Genomic DNA, 19595 nt, shown 5'->3' with positions numbered 1-19595 from the left:
GTTTTTCAAATCTCTGTGTTTCTAGCTGGTTCTTTTTCAAATCTGCTATATCACTTTTTACAGTTTACAGTTCCCTGCTGAAATTTCAAGCTTGGCCTTTATCTACTTTAACATAGTAAGTATAGTTGTTTCATAGCCCATGTCTGATAACTCCACTGTCTGTAAATTCTATAGGTCCATTTATATTGAAAATCATTTCTGCTAATTTTTTTTTTAAGATTTATTTATTTGAGAAAGAGAGAGAGAGACAGTGCAGGCATGAATAGGGGGAGGGGCAGAGGGAAAGGGAGAGAGAATCTCAAGCAGACTCCCTGCCAAGTGTGGAGTCCCACATGAGGCTTGATCTCATGACCCCAAGATTGTGGCCTGAGCCAAAATCAAGAGTGGGACACCTAACCGAATGGGCCACCCAGGTGCCCCTCTGCTAGTTTTTGTTAGATGCTATTTTATCTCTGTGCATGCCTAGTTACCTTTGCTTCGCTACTGGATATAATATTTGGAACATCATATGGAGAAAACAGTTTGAAGGCTAAGGTGATATCATCCTTGAGAGATTTTAATTTATGTCTTTCAGGTACCTGATGGTGCTAGTTATCTAGTTTTCTCATCCATTAAAATGAGGCAAAGCTCAGAGGCAATCTGTTTTTCTTATTAATTTTTCTTATTAATTTGGAAAACATTTTTTGATTGTTAAATCAACTTTTCGTTCCTGGGATAAACTCCCAGTTAGTCAAAGTTATTATCCATTTTGTATATTGCTGGATTTGGTTTGCATATATATATTTTTTTAATTGATAAACTTTTTTAGAATAGTGTTGGATTCATAGCAGAATTGAGCAGAAAGTACAGAGAGTTTCTATATACCTCCTGTCCCCCGCCCCACACACAACGTCCCCACTGTTGACATCCTGTACCACCATGTGGTACATTTGTTACAATCAGTGAATCTACACTGACACATCATAATTACCCAAAATCCATAGTTTACATTAGGGTGTATTCTTGGTGGTGTACATTCTAAGAGTTTTCACAAATGTATAATGACATTATAGTATCATATGGAATAATTTCATTTTATTCATTAATGAATAAAGCTGCTATAGACATCCACAGGCAGGTTTTTTTTTTTTATGGATATAAATTTCCATTTCATTTGGGTAAATGCCAAGGATTCTGATTGCTGGATCATTTGGTAAGGGTATGTTTAGTTTTGTTTTTTTTTTTAAAGATTTTATTTATTTATTTGACAGAGACAGACAGCGAGAGCAGGAACACAAGCAGGGGGAGTGGGAGAGGGAGAGCAGGATTCCCGCTGAGCAGGGAGTCTGATGTGGGACTTGATCCCAGGACTCTGGGATCATGACCTGAGCCGAAGGCAGACGCTTAACGACTGAGCCACCCAGGCGCCCGGGTATGTTTAGTTTTGTAATAAGCAGCCAAACTGTCTTCCAAACAGGGTATACCATTTTGCATTCTTAGCAGCAGTGAATGAGAATTCCTATTGCTCCACATCCTCATCATCATTTGTTACTCAGTGTTTTGGATTTTGAGCATTCTAATGGGTACACAGTATTATTTTACTGTTGTTTTAACTTGTAGTTCCCTATTAACATATGAGGTGGAGCATCTTATGTTTACTTGTTGTCTATATATCTTCTTTAGTGAGGTCTCTCTTCAGATCTTTTGCCATTTTTTACCTGGGTGGTTCATTTTAAAACAGTAAGAACAGGGCACCTGGGTGGTTCAGTCAATTAAGTGTCCAATTCTTGATTTTGGCTCAGGTCATGATCTAATAGTCGTGAGATTGAGTCCCATGTTGGGCTCTGTGCTAAGCAGGGAGGGAGACTGCTGGAGATTCTCTCCCTGTACCTCTGCACCTCCCCCCCACTTGCTCGTTCATGCTCTCTCTCTCTAAATATAAGTAAATTTTTAATATATATATAACAATAAGAACAGAACTCAGACTTTTAAGAAGTTTTTATATATTTTATCTAATAGTTCTTTATCAGATGTATCTTTTGCAAGTATTTCTTGCCAGTTTGTGGCTTGTCTTCTCATTTTCTTATGGCATCTTTCACAGAGCAGAAGTTTTTCATTTAAATAAAGTTCTGCTTCTCAGTGATTTCTTTGATGGCTTGTACTTTTGGTGTTACAGCAAAATAAAATGATTACCATGACCAAGGTCATTTAGGTTTTCTCCTATCTTCTAGGAGTTTTATAGTTGGGATTTTTTGTTTTGGTTTGTTTTGTTTTGTTTTTACATTTATGCCTATTGAGTTAATTTTTGTGAATGGTGTAAAGTCTATGCCTAGATTTATTTTTTTGCATGTGGATGTCCAGTTACTCACTGTTTGTTGACAAGACTATCCTTGTTTGATTCTTTTGTCTTTGCTTCTTTGTCAAAGATCAGTTTACTGTATTTATATGTGTCTATTTTTAAACTGTGTGTTCTGTCCCATTGATACATTTGTCTTTTATCAGCACCACACTGTATTAATTTTTGTAGTTTTATAGTAAGTCTTGAAGACAGGTAGTAGCAGTCTTCCAACTTCATTTTTCTCCTTCAATATTAAGTTTGCTATTCTAGATATTTTGCCACTACATATGAACTTTAAATCTTTTATTTTTATTTTTTTAAAAGATTTTATTTACTATTTGACAGAGAGAGACACAGTGAGAGCAGGAACACAAGCAGGGGGAGTGGGAGAGGGAGAAGCAGGCTTCCCACAGAGCAAGGAGCCTGATGCGGGGCTCGATCCCAGGACCCTGGGATCATGACCTGAGCCAAAGGCAGACGCTTAACTACTGAGCCACCCAGGCGCCCCTACATATAAACTTTAGAATCACTTTGTTAATATCCACAAAATAACTTGCCAGGATTTTGATTGGGATTGTGTTGAATCTATAAATTTGGGAAGAACTGACATTTTGACAATACTGACTCTTCCTGGCTATAAACATGGCATATCTCCCCATTTATTTAGTTCTTTTTGATATCTTTCATCAGAGTTTTGTAGTTTTCCTCATGTAGATCTTGTACATATTTTGTTAGATTTATACCTAAGTATTTCATTCTTTTGGATGCTAAAATGTAAATGTGTTTTAAATTTCAAGTTCCATTTATTTATTGCTGGTATATAGGAAAGCAGTTGACTTTCCTTGTATCCTGCAACCTTGCTATAATACTCTAATTAGTTCCAGGAGTTTGTCTATTCTTTCAGATTTTCTGCAGTGATAATCATGTCATCTGCAGACAAAAACAGTTTTTATTTCTTCCTTCTCTGTCAGTATACCTTTTGTTTCCTTTTCTTGTCTCATTGCATGGGCTAGGACTTCCTGTATAATGTTGACAAACAGTGGTGGGAGGGGACATCCTTGTGTTGTTCTTGATCTTAGCAACAAAACCTTGAGCTACCATCAGATATGATGTTAGGTACAGTTGTTTTTTTTTTTTTGCTATTATAAAAAAGTGTGCGTGTGTATCCCATTATATATCTGATAATTTCTTTGGGATAAGTTTTTTTTTTTTAAAGATTTTATTTATTTGAGAAAGAGAGAGCACGAGAGGGAAGAGGGTCAGAGGGAGAAGCAGACTCCCCGCTGAGCAGGGAGCCCGATGCGGGACTTGATCCCAGGACTCCAGGATCGTGACCTGAGCCAAAGGCAGTCGCTTAACCAACTGAGCCACCCAGGTGCCCTTTTTTTTATTATTATTAACATATAATGTATTGTTTCAGGGGTACAGGTCTGTGATTCATCAGTCTTACACAATACACAGCACTCACCACATAACACATACCCTTCCCACTGTCCATCATCCAGCCACCCCATCCCCCACCCCCCTCCCCTCCAGCAACCCTCAGCTTGGCTAGTATCCAAAATCTGTAAAGAACTTATCAAACTCAACACCCAAAGAACAAATAATCCAATCAAGAAATGGGCAGAAGACATGAACAGACATTTCTCCAAAGAAGACATCCATATGGCCAACAGACATATGAAAAAGTGCTCAACATCACTCGGCATCAGGGAAATACAAATCAAAACCACGTTGAGATACCACCTCACACCAGTCAGAATGGCTGAAATTAACAAGTCAGGAAATGACAGATGTTGGCAGGGATGTGGAGAAAGGGGAACCCTCCTACACTGTTGGTGGGAATGCAAGCTGGTGCAGCTACTCTGGAAAACAGTATGGAGGTTCCTCTAAAAGTTGAAAATAGAGCTACCCTATGACCCAGCAATTGCACTACTAGGGATTTACTCCAAAGATACAAAAGCAGTGATCCGAAGGGGGCATCTGTACCCCAGTGTTTATAGCAGCAATGTCCACAATTATCAAACTATGGAAGGAGCCCAGATGTCCATTAACAGTGAATGGATAAAGAAGTGGTCTATATATACAATGGGATACTACTCAGTCATCAAAAAAATGAAATCTTGCCATTTGCAAGGATGTGGATGGAACTAGAGGGTATTATGCTAAGTGAAATAAGTTAGAGAAAGACAATTATGATTTTACTCATATGTGGAATTTAAGAAACAAAACAGAGGATCATAGGGGAAGAGAGGGAAAAATAAGACAAAATTAGAGAGGGAGACAAACCATAAGAGACTCTTAATTATAGAAACAAACTGAGGGTTGCTGCATGGGGGGGAATGGGGTAACTGGGTGATGGACATTAAGGAGGACACATGATGTGATAAGCACTGGGTGTTATATAAAACTGATGAATCATTGAACTCTGCCTCTTAAACTAATAATATACTATATGTTAATTGAATTTAAATTTAAGAAAAAATAGTTCCTTTCCCCTTCTACCGCTAGAAGCATGAGGGGATTTTTCTCTAATCTTCACTCTAGACCTGGTAGAGTTACTGGAGGTAAAACTAAACAGAAGGATGTGGGATTGGGTTCTCTTGTAGTTTTAGCTCTCAGACCTGTGCACGCTGTGCCTCCAGCCATTTTTCAAATGATAGAATTATAGTTCCTGTTTTCCTGCCCTGGGATTTGTTCCCACAGCGGTTTGTGCTCGTGGCTTTCTGCTCTGTTTCTTTATATCCACCTACCTGTCTCCATTTTGGGGGGCATAGTTCACCCTGTGACTTTACTTCTCTGATAGGCCCAAGAAAAGTTACTAATTTTTTTAGTTTGTTTGACTTTTTTACTTGTTAGGATGGAGTGGCAACTTCTAAGTTTCTTCCATGCTAGACCAGAAACCAGAAGTCAATTTGCTAATATTTTGTTAAGAATTTTCATTTAAGATACTAGTCTGTAATTTTCTTTTAATATCTTGGTCTGATTTTGGTATTGGGATAATGCTGGCATCATTGAATGCATTGAGAATGATTTCTTCCCCCTCTATTCTGAAAGAATTTGTGTAGAATTAGTATTATTTCTTCCTTAAATGTTTGGGAGAACTTGTTAGTGAAATTATCAAAGGCAAAGTTTGTCAACCTCAGTGCTATTGACATTTTAGGCCTTGTAATTATTGTTGTGGGAGACTTTCCTCTGCAATGTAGCATATTTACCAGCATCCCTACCCACTAGATGCCAGTAGCCACACTCCACCCCCACCCAGAGTTGTGGCAACCAGAAATGTTGCCTGGGGGCCAAAGTTGACCCCTGTAGAGAACTACTGACCAAAACCAAATATGGAGGTTTGTTGTTATTTTTGAATAAATTTTTAAATATAAATTCATTATTTTAATTGCCATAGGGTCATGAAGTTTTCTATTTCTTTTTGAGTCCATTTTGGTAGCCTGCTTTCAAGAAGTTTTTACATTTCATCTGTTGTTGGATTTTATTGGAATAAATTGTTCTTAATATTCTCTTATTCTTTTAAAGTCTACTGGATATGTGATATGGATAGAGATCATCTCTTACATTTCTGATTTTAGTAATTTGTGTCTTCTCTTTTTTCTTGACCAGTTTTACCAGAAGTTTATCAATTGTACTGATTTTTTAAAATACATGCCTTTAATTTCACTGATTTTTACCTCCTCTCTGTTTCCTATTTCATTTATTTTTGCTCTTCATTGTTTACTATTTTCCTCTTACTTTGGATTTGTTTTTGCTTTTTTTCTAGCTTTTTTTAAGGTGGATCACTGATTTTAGGCCTTTCATCCTTTTAATATAAGTATATTAAGCTTATAAATTTCCCACTAACCATGCTTTAGCTATATTCCACAAGTTTCAGTATTTTCATTTTTTTGCTCCATTTCAAATGTTTTTTTTGTTCTTGTTGTTATTTCCTTTACTAATGTTTATTTGGAAGTGTATCATTTTAATTTTCAAATATTTCAGAATTTGCCAGATAAGTTTCTGTAAATGACTTCTAATTTAATTCCTTTATGGTCATATAATATACATTATACAACTTGAGCCTTTTTCGGTTTGAGACTTGTTTTATGCGTCAGACATAGCTTGTTTTAGTGAATATTCCTTGTGCACTTGAAAAGATTGTGCGTTCTGCAGATGTTGGGGGAGTGTTAAGTAAATGTCAGTTACGTCTTGTTAGAAAATAGTGTTGCGAGAGTCCTGTATGATTTTTCTGATTTTCTGTTCTGTGAATTACTGAAAGAGGAATAATAAAATCTCCACCACAGTCTACTTTGTTGTTTCTCCCTTTCCTACATGTGTTTTGAAGCTTGTTTTTGTCTTCTTGATGAATCAGCCTATGAAGTTTTTGTCTGACTTTAATTTAGCCATTGCAGCTTGCTTTCAATTGGTGCTTTCATGATGTTTGTTTTTCTGTTCTTTTCCTTTTTATTCATCTTTATATTTAAAGTGGGTTTCTTATACAACATATTTGAATCTTTTTTATACCATCTGAAATGCTGAGCTTTTTATAAATGAGTGTCATTTAATGTCATTATTGATGTGACTTGTTTTAAATTTACCATCTTGCTATTTCTTTTCCAATTGTCCCATCTGGTCTTTGTTTCTTTTTTTTCTCTTTTCCTGCCTTCTTTTGGATTAACTGAGTAATTTTAGTACTCCATTATATTTCCATTATTAGCTTTTTAGATATATCCTTGTTTTAGTTTTTCAGTGGTTGACTTGACCAACAGTTCTCAAGTGTTTTAGTTTTACAACTCCTTTGGATTTGTAGTTATTAACAACCTCAAAGACTTTTTGCTTAAGTTGATTATCGTTTATTGCTATACCCCAAGTTAAAACTGAAATGTTGAGGTATTTATTAATTCATTTTAAAATAATGGTAGTAAAGTCATTACATGTTAACATAACACGTTAACATAAGTAACATTTATGTTAACTGTATTTTAAAAAGTATTTTTAAAAAAACTGGTAGGGGGGTGCCAGGGTGGCTCAGTCGGTTGGGCGGCTGCCTTTGGCTCTGGTAGTGATTCCGGGGTCCTGGAATTGAGCCCCACGTCGGGCTCTCTGTTCGGCAGGGAGCCTGTTTCTCCCTCTCCCTCTGCCCCTGATTGTGTTCCTGCTCTCGCTGTCTCTCTCTCTGTCAAATGGATAAATAAAATCTTAAAAAAAAAAAAAAAACTGGTAGGAAGAGTGCCATTGTTTTACTTTTTCTTATCTCTTTGAAGTCTGACTTAATAAAAGAAGGCTAGATTAAATATCTACTCTTGCTTTCAGTTTCTTGCTGTATGTTGTTTTGGTTTACATCTGTGAAGAGAATCTGGCCTCAAACTGATATGTACACAGTGTTTAAAAACAAAATGCAGCCAAGTAAATGTGAAGATCTAATTGGCTTTATTAAGTGATTTATGAATTGTAAAGCATCCCATTCAGCAAGTAGAGGGGAGCTCTGAGGAGCTGTACAAAATGGAAGGTTTTTGTAGGAAGGAGGGTGGGTCAAGAAGTTATTAGCAAAAGAAAAGAAAGGATGGTTTCAGGCAAAGTTGCCCTTTTTTAGGGAAGACCCTTTAAGGGGTCTTATGATGCAGATTACTTCATCTTCTTTTGGGGGAGACGGGGAGAGAGGATGGAGAGGGCCCAGTGACAGATTACCTCATTGGTACTGACCAGAAAATTCCTGACTGACTGATTAATAAGACTACATTTCTGGGGCAGGTTGAAACTGCAGTTAGGTTAGGTATCAAGCCTCTGTGTGGTCTAAGTGACTCCATTTGGGGCCTGTGGTTTTCTTTTTAACAACTGTAAAGGGAAGAGCATTTTAATAGCCTTTTCAGATATTTGTGGATATTTTTCTTTGGTACACTCAAACTCATCAAGTGGTAGTTTCTTAAAGGTTAAGTTCTATTGTGGAATCTGAAAATATGTAACTTTGTTATATTAAAATCCACTGGTCTCTCTTGCACTTTGAATGGATATTTTTATCCCTATGTGGTTTCATAATATAAATTGATCATTTGGAAAATACTGGTTTGCCATATTGCAGATCGTTTAAATGTAATATTTTATTATAGACTATTTAAAAATTACAGTAATATCATTACTGACTTCATCTGAAAAATTTATTGGAAACTGTCAAACATGTGGCATTTATAAGTTTTGCAGAATTTCAATTTCACTTGAAAGGTTGACTTTTATTATTGACAGTAATTACTTTCCGTTGCTTTCCTTGAAATCACTAGCTCACTTCATCCTTTTTTGTTTTAATAAACTTTATGTTGGAATAACTTTAGATTTATAGAAAGGTTGAGAAGAAAATACAGTGAGTTCCTGTATAATCATTCATTCATTTTTCATTAATGCTAATATTACTTGCATTATTCTGGACTTTTGTCAAAACTAAGAAATTGACAATTGACACTGGTACATCGCTGTTAACTAAACTCCAGACTTCATTTGGATTTCACCAGTTTTTCTACTTAGGTCCTTTTACTGTTCCAGAATCCAGTCCAGAATACCACATTGTATTTTGTTACCGTGTTTCTTTGTCTCTATGGCCTTTGACAATTTCTCAATTTTTCCTTGTTTTTATGACCTTGACACTTTTGAGTGGTACTGGTCAGGTGTTTTCCAGCATGTTCCTTAAAAGAAAAACTATTTTATCAACTACCCTCAGTATTTCTGACACCAGCTGTGTAGGGTTTTTCCCCCCATGCTGACCAATTCTTTGACACCAGCAGGGTGTCCTACAATTGAATTCAGTTCTGACACTGTTTACCTGGAGTCAGTGTCAGATTCCACAGCATAAGAGCTCAGTCCTGTGTGCCCGCCCCACCTCCCAACCCCCCAGAAGCCAATTCCAGGTCTGGGCTTCTAGTACTTCTGACCATCCAACTATAAATTGGAGACTCCCATGATTCCCTCCTTGGGTTTGATAATTTGCTGGAATGAGTCATAGGATTCCAGAAAATGGTTTACTTACTAGATTTAGATTGCCAGTTTTATAAAAGTTTAAAACTCATGAACAATCAGATAAAAGAGGTACATAGAGCGAGGTATATGGAAGGGGCGTAGAGTGTCAATGACTTCTCCATGCGCATCACCCTTGCACACCCCCATGTGTTCACCAACCCAGGAACACTCTATAAATTGTTAGGGCTTTTTATGGAGGCTTCATTATGTAGGCATAATTGATTGACTCACTGGTCATTAGTGATTAACTCAACCTCCAGCACCTCTCCCCTCTCTAGAGGTAGGGGGTGGGGCTGAAAGGTCCAACCCTCTCATTACATGGTTGGTGCCCCTGTCAACTAGTCCCTATCCTGAGGATATCCAGGAGACTTCAGCTACCCATCATCTCATTAGCATACAAAAAAACCCCACTTAATTCAGAGATTTCAAGGGTTTTAGGATCTGTGTGCCAGGAAACAGAGACCAAATGTATATATTTATTATGTCAGGTCCTCAATTTGGGTTTGTTTGATGATTTCCTCATGACTTGACTGGGGTTGTATTTTTTTGGAGGAATAACATGGAGATGGCGTGCCTACTTTGTACAAATTTGAGAAAATATCTGCCAGATACTCAAGTCTGGATAAGTATAGTTTGCTCTTAGTTTTCTTTTAATTAAAAAGTAGTGTCCAGGGGCGCCTGGGTAGCTCAGTCGTTAAGCGTCTGCCTTTGGCTCAGTTCATGATCCCAGGGTCCTGGGATCGAGCCCCACATTGGGCTCCTTGCTCTGCGGGAAGCCTGCTTCTCCCTCTCCCGCTCCCCCTGCTTGTGTTCCCTCTCTGGCTGTCTCTCTCTGTGTCAAATAAATAAAATCTTTAATAAAAAAATTAAAAAATTAAAAAGAATGCAAAGTAATTAAAAAAAAATAGTGTCCATGATAAAAGAGGTTTGGCCTCTTTACCACTCAAATAATTGCACAAGTGCTTTTTCTCTAGACAACCATTGTACTTTGGTGTGCAACAGAAGTTCCTTCTGTATACATCTCCTTTTATCACATAAATTTTTTTTTTTTTTGGAGAAGGAGCACACTTTATTAGGGACAGAGCACTGCACATGACCAACAGATGAAGGCAGCCTTGGGGGCATCCTACACATCACACTCAAAAAGGTACACAGATTTTGCTAATAAGAAAGATCAACTGGAACATGGGTTCCTCTGGGCAACTTCCCCAACCTCCCATCCCTTCAAGGGGTCAGGACAACCCCAATCATTTCCTTGAAGGCAGCTGTGGTCCGCTAGAGATACAGTCCCTCAGGGGTGCCTTCTTGTTTTTTATAAAGAACATTTTCTTTAGATTTCTTGAAGTCTTCTTTTGTTACTTTCATTGTACGTTCTCTCAAGGCCATCAGACCAGCTTCTGTACAGATTGCCTTGATGTCGGCACTGGAGAGGTCATCTTTAGCCATGATCAAGTCATCCAGGGTCACATCATTGGTCAGCGTCATCCTGCTTGTGTGGATCTGAAAGATGCGCTTTTTAGTCTTTTCGTCGGGTAGGGGGAACTCAATTTTCCTGTCAATGCGACCTGGTCTGATAAGGGCCGGATCCAAAGTCTCTATTCGGTTTGTGGCCATAATAACTTTCACGTCACCCCTTGAATCAAATCCATCCAACTGGTTCAGCAGTTCCAACATTGTTCGCTGAATTTCTTTCTCACCACCAGAATTTGAGTCATATCTCTTTGTTCCAGTGGCATCAATTTCATCAATAAACACGATGGATGGTGCGTGTTCTTCCACAACTCGAAACAATTCCCGAACGAGTTTGGGTCCGTCACCTAGGTACTTCTGAGTAAGTTCAGAGCCAACCACTCTCAAGAAAGTGGCTGAGGTTTGGTTTGTTACTGCTTTGGCTAGTAAGTTTTTACCTGTGCCAGTATTTTACCTGGACTATAGAGAATGACCCCTTTTGGGGGCTTTATACCCATCTCTTCATAATATTCAGGATGAGTGAGAGGAAGCTCCACAGATTCCTTAATTTCCTGGATTTGGTTGTCCAACCCCCCAATATCAGCATAGGTTTCTTGGGGCGCCTTTTCTACCTTCATCACTGTGACCAAGGGATCCGTGTCATCCATGAGCACCCCTATGACAGCATGCACCTTGTGGCTGAGCAGGACAGAGCAGCCTGGTTCCAGCAGATCCTTGTCTACAAAGGAAAGAATGCTGACGTAGTGTTCTGAGCCCACAGATGTAGACACGATGGCATGATTGTCATCAATGATCTCTTCCAAGGTTCCTACTGACATTGGGGTCCCCCTCAGATCATCCACCTTAGATCTTTCCCCCTTTGCTTTTCTTCTAAAGTCTTCATTTGTTCCTGATTTCTGATGAATTCTTCCTCCATGAGAAGATAGTCTTTAATTCTCTCTAACTTCAATAATTTTAACTGGCACTGAGTGTGAGGTGTCACCAGTGGCAGTTTGCTGGCAGCATCTGGTCCCTTTGTTTTCTTCTTTTTCCCCACTCTAGTTGGTACAGGAGGTTCATATTTCTTTTTTTTGTCCTTGTCATCCTTCTTGCCACCTCCAGGGCCATGACCACCACTCTGACTCTGACCCATCTTGCTTCGGCCGCTCAAACCTATCACATAAAATATTAAAGAGATGTTTATTATAGGTCAAGATTTAATATAATTAGTAATATTTACTGTTTAATCATAGATATTCTTAAGTGAAACTGACCAGACTTCCCCCATTCCCTTTTTGTTTTTTAATTGTGAGTACATGCCATGATGAATACAGTGATTAGTAGTACAGTTGGAGTCTGCCTTGATTTGTGATAGAGTGCCAACAGTTTTATTTAACGTTGCTTTAGCACCAGGAGAGCTAATGTTAATACATTGAGAAGGACCAACTATTCTGAATATCGTTTTGACTTTGCAGGCCCAATGAAAGCATCTCTGGAACACTGTTGAGAACTGCTGCAGTAGGGCTTGTCATACTTTACCACAATCTACCCTCAAATAGTGTTTTATTACTTTGAGTATGATGTAATAACCTTACAATGGTATATTGCCATTCTTTCCCTTCTGATTTTTGTGCTGTAAACCCCTTAATACATTGATAATGTTTGCTTTAAGTAGTCATATATCCTTTAGAAATATTTAAGTGACTTTTATATTTTTGTCTGTTCTTTATGTCTTTTCCAAAATGTCTTTTTATATTTTTCCATATTTACTATTTTAGTACTTTTCCTTTCTTTGTGTAAACTCATGTTTTCAAATGATATATTCTTTCTGCCTGAAATTTCCTTTAAAATATAGTTCCAGTCTACTGACAACAGATTCTCTCAGCTTGTTTGAAAAATTTTATGCTTTCTTTTTTTTTTTTTTTTGAGTAAACTCTGTGTCCAGTGTGGGACTTGAACTCACAACACCAAGATCAAGATTTGCATGCTTTACCGACTGAGCCAGCTAGACACCCCTATTATGCTTTCATTTTTGAAAGATATTTAATCTCGGTATAGAATTCTAAGTCAACAGAGTTTTTTCCCCCTCATTGTTTTATTTTTTTCTTTCAGCATTTAAAAGATTTTTTTCCATTCTCTTCTGACTTGCATAGTTTCAGATGGGTCTGAACATTCACGTCTCTCCTGAGTGTCCTGTGTATTCAGTGATGACTTTACATTTTGGTTGGTGGGAATGTGAACACTTCTCATCTCTGAGTGAGCTCTGCAGACTGTTTTTGCTTACTGCTCCCCAGTAACTGTTCTTTTCCCAGATGCTGTTTTTTGCCCTGTCTTGTGTTTTGCTTTACACATGTGCAGGTTAGTATTTAGCCGAAGACTCAACAGGCCTCCTGTGCAGATTCCTGGAGCTCTTTTTCAGTGGAGGGCTTTCTTTTCTACTTACTCTGGTACACAGATTTTGATCCCTCTCAGCCATTCTAAACTAACAGCCAGTTTTTGTTTGAGTTCCCCCTTTCTCTACTGATGTCTAGAATAGCCTTCATGCGCAGTGGAGTGGTATTAGGCTTACCTTGTTTCCATTTGTCAGGGATCATCACAAAGGCTTTTTTCAGCAAGAAAGTTGCTATGAATTACCTAGTACCCCATGTGGGAATCTACCCTATCCTTCAAAGAATTGGCCAGTTTGTGTGTGTGCATGCACACATAAGTGTAATTTTTAGGAATGTAGGTGAAAATAAAATGCTTATTTAAGTTTCTAATTACATATTCAAATCACATAGTATAAAAATAATGTGTGATAATGTTTTTTATTCAGAACTGTTTGCCTACATCTTTGAGATCAGTATGTTCAGAATCACTGTGACCAGTTTTGGAGTCTCTAACCCCAGAGCACATTATTTTCACTTTTGTCCAAGCTGTAGAAGATATAGTTCTTTTTTTTTTTTTTTTTTTAAGTAGGCTCCGCGCCCATTATGGAGCCCAGCATGGGGCTTGAACTCATGATCCTGAGACCAAGACCTGAGCTGAAATCAGGAGTTGGACATTTAACTGACTGAGCCACCTAGGTGCCCCAAAGATATAGTGCTTTTGATTCTGTATTTATCTTCCTATGAGAAATTTTGTCTCAAGCCATAAATTTCCAAATGCATTACTTTTTTTCTTTCATTCTGTAGGTATAAAATTATCATCTCTATGGCAAAGTTTTTACTATGTTGTTTTTTAAGGTAATATTTAAAGGTTCTTTGTGATAGTTTGCAATCAGATGGTTAGACCTTCAGGAATCCTTACTTATTTTACATTGTTTCTTCCTTTCCTACTCCAGTTAAGCAAACAACAACAAAAAACCCCACTAATCAACAAGTGACCTTGCACACTAGCATTGATTGAGATAATTTCAGAATAACGTGTCTTCTCCAAAAAGTAATTTGCTGTCCAAAATTAATAGAGAGAAAGCACCCATAATATGAGAGATACTGTTAGCAAATGGGCTACATCTTTTCTGAGCGATTATTTTTGGGAAAAACATCTTTTCTCTATGTGTATAGAGTATCTCTTTTATCTTGGAATTGGAAGACATTTTTTCTACTTTACTCTTATGGAGATGCCAACAACTGCCTGCCATCTTTTGATCAGGCTTAGAATGATTGACTGATGCAATTTTTTTATAGTAGCAGAATAAATTATTCTACAGATCTATGCCCGCCTGCCCTTAGCACTGGTTTCACCTACTATTCTAGTTATCTCAATTAAAGTAAACATATTTCATAGGACAGAATATGTTGAGTGAAAAACAAAGAATAAATTAAATTACAGAAAGAATAAGTAAGCTTCATTACAACATCCTGTAGAAATACATTCCATATATTAAGTGCTTCTTGTCTTAAATTTGGCAGGTAGATTCTAACTACTCATAAAATAGGTCAGTTAAAACAGCTTTGTTGGCAGAAAATGAGGCAGAATCTTACAGTATTTTCAGGTGGTGAATCTACTGTAGCTAACATTTATTTACTGATTTCCTTGGACTATGATATTTCCAGTTGCTTTTTAATATCGTGAAGTTCTTTTATAACCTATAAAATTATCAGTGTTTAGCTCATTATTAAACTTCTGTTGAAGAAATACACGGGGGATTTTTATGACCTGATAATACACGTGGAATTAAAGTGAATTCCACCCATGAGATAGTATTTGTTATATTTTTAAATGAAGTCTTATGTATTTCAATTAAATTTCAATGACTTGAGCCGTATGATCTCCCTACTGCCCTTGACTTGAGTTACTTAAGAGTCGTGTGATTTGCTTCAGCTACAGGCCATGATTGACTCAACTGGTAAGGCTTATTTCTCAGGTCGTTGTGATACTTGTGGAATGAGATACTTACTGAGAACTTCCAGGAAGGATTTTTTTCCTTCTTTTTTGTGAGAGTTACTAGAAAAGCAGCTGGAGGATCATGAAAGTTACATTAAGGATGTGACAACTCATATTCAACCAAGCCGTGAAGCCCACACATGGATGAAGACGTGGCTGAGGGACTGGTAGAGAAGTGGAGTCCTTGACTAATGCTCTGAACCTCTTGGTCAAAGACCAAAGTTAGCTGAGTGTATGGAATATTCAGTCCTATGACCTGATAAATTCACCTAAAACTGTTTGAGTTGGATTTTTGTTATATATTATTTTTTTTTAAATCCTAATTTTTAAACTGAGTACTGAAAACTTAATATTTTACTATTTCTAGTATAATTTTAATTCTAATCACATTAGAGTAGCTTTTTTAATTCAGCAAATATTTTAGTCATTCCAGATACATAAACCTATACTATTTTCATATAAGGGTGGATTGATACCATGTTTTTTTAGCTTTTCTTGTTCATACTACCCTCTAGAAACTAAAAGCATTTTTATGCTAAGGATCTGTGATGGAAATTGCAGGAAATACGACTTCTTGTGAAAAATACTTGAATGACAATTCTTTATAAAGCCCATTTGTAAGGTAGACACATAAATGATATTTAGGTACCTCATTTTGTGTCACCTTTTATATTAAATGTATACTTATTCAGTTAATTTTTAATAAAAGACTACTTTCATCAAAGCTACACTTTAGGGGCACCTGGCTGGCTCAGTCAGTAGAACATGTGACTCTGGATCCTGGGAGTCATGAGTTCAGACCCCACATTGGGTGTAGAGCCTACTTAAAGCCTACCTCCTTTTTTTTTTGTCTTAATCTAGACTTTTAGTGGCTCTCCATTGTGTTCATGAATTCCAAATATTTTCATCAGTGGAAGATTCCATAATTTAGCCTACACGTTTCCAACCTTATTTCCTATCCTTTTTCACGGTCAGTGAGATTAATGGGTTTCCCTCATCCATGCCCTTGCTCCCCCCAACTTGTTCTTTCCGATCCTTTCTGCCTATGGAATTAAAACCCATCATTTTTGCCCCAGTTCTGATCCTACCTGTTCAGTAAAATCTTTGTCAATTATCTACCATGAATGTAAGTGATCTCTCTTACAAAATACTTTATTTCTTCTTGTAAGAAAATTCAAATAATACTGAATACATTAAAGTAAAACAAATGCCCTTCATTCCTAGTCAGTCCTCCAGAGGAGAGCCTCTTAATAGTTCAGATTCCTTATTGTTTTTCTACATATATTTAAGCATATGTGACATACTTGGTTATTCTTTTGATTACCATATTGGAGAGCACAGTCTAGAGGCTTAATCATATTTAAGTTTGATTTTTCTTTTGGCAAGAATATTTCAAGAATGGTGGTATATACTTCATACTGCATCATAACAGGAAACATCATCTGGTGGTCTTTTCTTGTGATGTTTAGTTGGATCAGTGAATTGTTAGCCTGATCTGCGCATTTTAAAGATCCCCATTATTCTCTCACTGAATGATTTTATCTATCTCATTTTTTTAAATTGTAATAGAAAGCTACTTGACTGTTAATATAGTAAAGTAGTAGATTGTTAAAAGGCCAGGCTCTGGAGCTACACCATCTCCCATTTATGACCTGCAGCAAATGACTGCCTATCTTTGTGTCTTAGTTTCCTCTGTTGTGAGTTAGGTGCCTCACGGGGTTTTTTTCAAGGATCAAATGTATTAAATGTTTATAACAGTGCATGGTACATTGTGTCAGTAAATATTGTTAATATATTGATTTAGAAGTGCTATTTTGCTGTCTGTGCATTGGCATTTATTTGCATGGGAAATGCTTTATTGGGTAATATTTATTGTATTCTGTCTGGCAATGAGACCAGCTCACATTGTAGGAAACAAAGTGCCATTTAAATGATTAAAAAAAAAAAACTTCATATATGTCTAGTATCTATGATTTTTTTTAAAGATTTTATTTATTTATTTGACAGCGAGAGAGAGAGAGAGAGAGTGCACACACAAGCAGAGGGAAAGGGAGTGCATGCTGAGCAGGGAGCCTGACGTGGGGCTCCATCCCAGGACACTGGGATCATGACTGGAGCTGAAGGCAGTCGCTTAACCAACTGAGCCATCCAGGCGCCCCACATCTATGATTTTTAAGAAGAAAAACATGAGCAGATAAGGGGATTTGTTACATTTGAGTTTGTAACAAAGAAAAAAAACATTGATCATAATTACATATATCCTATATATTAGGAAAAAGAAAAAGAAATGAGTGACCTTTGAATCTCAAAAGCTGTATAGTTCTTTGGGATGGGAGATAGTATAAATGAGCATACATAGTCTTTAATAACTTGAGAAAGAAGTCTCTAAAAATCCGGTGCAGTTTTCTAAAGGAGCTCTCAGATTAACAGAGCATAGATTTACTAGATGGAAGGGGAGATGCACAACTAAAGAATTAAACAATAATACAAACCTTTATAAACACTGGCAGTAACTATAAAGTAAGCTAGAGTTTATAGAAAATGCTTAAAACAGCATAAATTTTTTAAAAAGTAATATCTCAAATTAGAAGATTAAGGATCACAAGACCATCAGATTTTTAAGGGGGATAGAACCATCAATTTATTATTTTACAACTGTTTGATTCAATAGGGAGAAATAGTCTTTGAGTTGGAAAAAATAATAATATAAAAAGAATTATAGGCCATGGTAAGAAAGCAGCTAGTAAGTAAAGCACTTGATCACTTTAATTGCTTTTCATTTTCTTCATTTAAATTAATGTTTTCTGTAGCTGCCAGTAAAGACTTGCAAATCTACCCATGAAATTGTATAATCTTTAAGAATTTTTTTTAAAAGATTTTATTTTATTTGAGAGAGGGCACGTGTGAGTGTGGGTAGGGGCAGAGGGAGAGGGAGAGAAACCTAAGCAGACTCCCGATGAATGCAGAACCCTACGATGTAGGGCTCGATCTCAGGATCACAAGATCACAATCTGAGCTGAAACTTAACTGAGTTACCCAGGCGCCCCCTTGAGGCTTTCATGAAAAATGTATTTGTTACCTAGAGATGATCAAATCTAGATTGATTTATTTTTTATTATTTTTTTAAAAGGGAAAAATGTGGATTCTGGAAACTATAAGCCTGTAATTTGTTACTGATTTGTTAAATTTCTGGAAATAATTTCAGTAGAAGTCTGTGAACATTTATGAAAAAATGCTCATCTAGAAATTTAAAGGTATCCACCAAGAACATACCATGTCAAATTCATTTCTTTTGCTAAGATTATCTGTTCAGATGAATTAGAAAAATACTGTAATAATAGTTTCTTAATTTTAGTGGTGTATTTGACAATCTTTTGCCATATTTTTGGATAAGAAATGGTGAATTATTGTTTACATTTAAGTAAATAGGTAGATTTATAGTATTTAGATTCAAAGTAGGTCGAAATTGAAAACGAGCATTTGATTACAGGTTTAGTGTTAACTCTTGGGAGAGGTCTTCAAGGCATTACAGTAGGATTCTGCCTGTGTCAACATTTCCATTATTGATCTGACTGAAGGGTTAGAAAGTAGGTTTATCTGCTTGTAGATTATTCAAAGCTGGACTTGGATAGCTGATACCATAGAAGGCAATCAGGAACATCTCCCTAAAACCTTAACTCATTAATGTACTGCATTCGTATCTTCCCCTTCTCTTAGCATACTTTGATACTTTATATGTAATATAAATTCATGATTTTGATTGCTTCAGAGAAAAAATTTAGTGGCTTTTTTTTATCTGCCTCATGGTTTCACCAAATTAATGTATGAATTGTATCTTTTATTATAGTGTAATATCCTTAATGATACAGATTTAATAATACAAACTGAAAATTGGAAAAAATTCTGCATAAAGTATATTTTTATCTGTTCTAGGAATATGAAGCACGAACTGGGAGGACCTGTAAACCACCACCTCAGTCTTCAAGACGTAAGAATTTTGAATTTGAGCCACTTTCTACCACTGCCCTAATTCTTGAGGATCGACCATCGTAAGTATTCTGGTCATCATCAGGCACACTTTATATTTTAAACTTCAATTTAATTTAAACTTCAGTTTAAATTTCAATTTAAATATATTGAGAAATTAGATATAGAAATGGCTTTTTTAAAGAAAATTTTTAAAAATCTCAGTCATGTATCCTAAAACTAATAGGGAAGAATATATTATTGATGTCCAGACTTTATACATATTTTCTTGACGTATCTCTGAGCCAGTGTTTGAAATATAAAATCTTTGCTTTTTTCATATCTATACTTATTTCTACCATCCTGCCTTATCCTAAGAAGATAAGGCAATTATTTTTCCTTTGTTGACATTTAATATGTACTTATGATGTATTTGTCCTTGCCTTTTGGACAAATTTTGAAATTACAACTTGAAATAATAACTACTGACTGTCAACTAGTT

At 36.5% G+C, this 19595-nt stretch overlaps 1 protein-coding gene and 1 pseudogene across 1 annotated transcript in view; one reads left to right on the top strand and one right to left on the bottom strand.

The window, feature by feature from the left end:
- Positions 1–19595, top strand: part of TBC1D12 (TBC1 domain family member 12) — a 96567-nt gene that overhangs the window by 42754 nt on the left and 34218 nt on the right. The window contains exon 3 of the mRNA XM_028098931.2: positions 19061–19176. Within this exon, the coding sequence (XP_027954732.2) occupies positions 19061–19176 (116 nt within the window). The remainder of the gene's footprint in view (positions 1–19060; positions 19177–19595) is intronic.
- On the bottom strand, positions 10526–11926 carry LOC114205448 (26S proteasome regulatory subunit 4 pseudogene; annotated as a pseudogene).

This window comes from Eumetopias jubatus, unplaced genomic scaffold, assembly GCF_037043125.1.
Source record: "Eumetopias jubatus isolate StellerSeaLion01/CBP00866 unplaced genomic scaffold, mEumJub1_p1.0 scaffold_17, whole genome shotgun sequence".
In the NCBI taxonomy this organism is placed as follows: Eukaryota; Metazoa; Chordata; class Mammalia; order Carnivora; family Otariidae; genus Eumetopias; species Eumetopias jubatus.
This window is presented reverse-complemented; position numbering and strand designations above follow the sequence as displayed.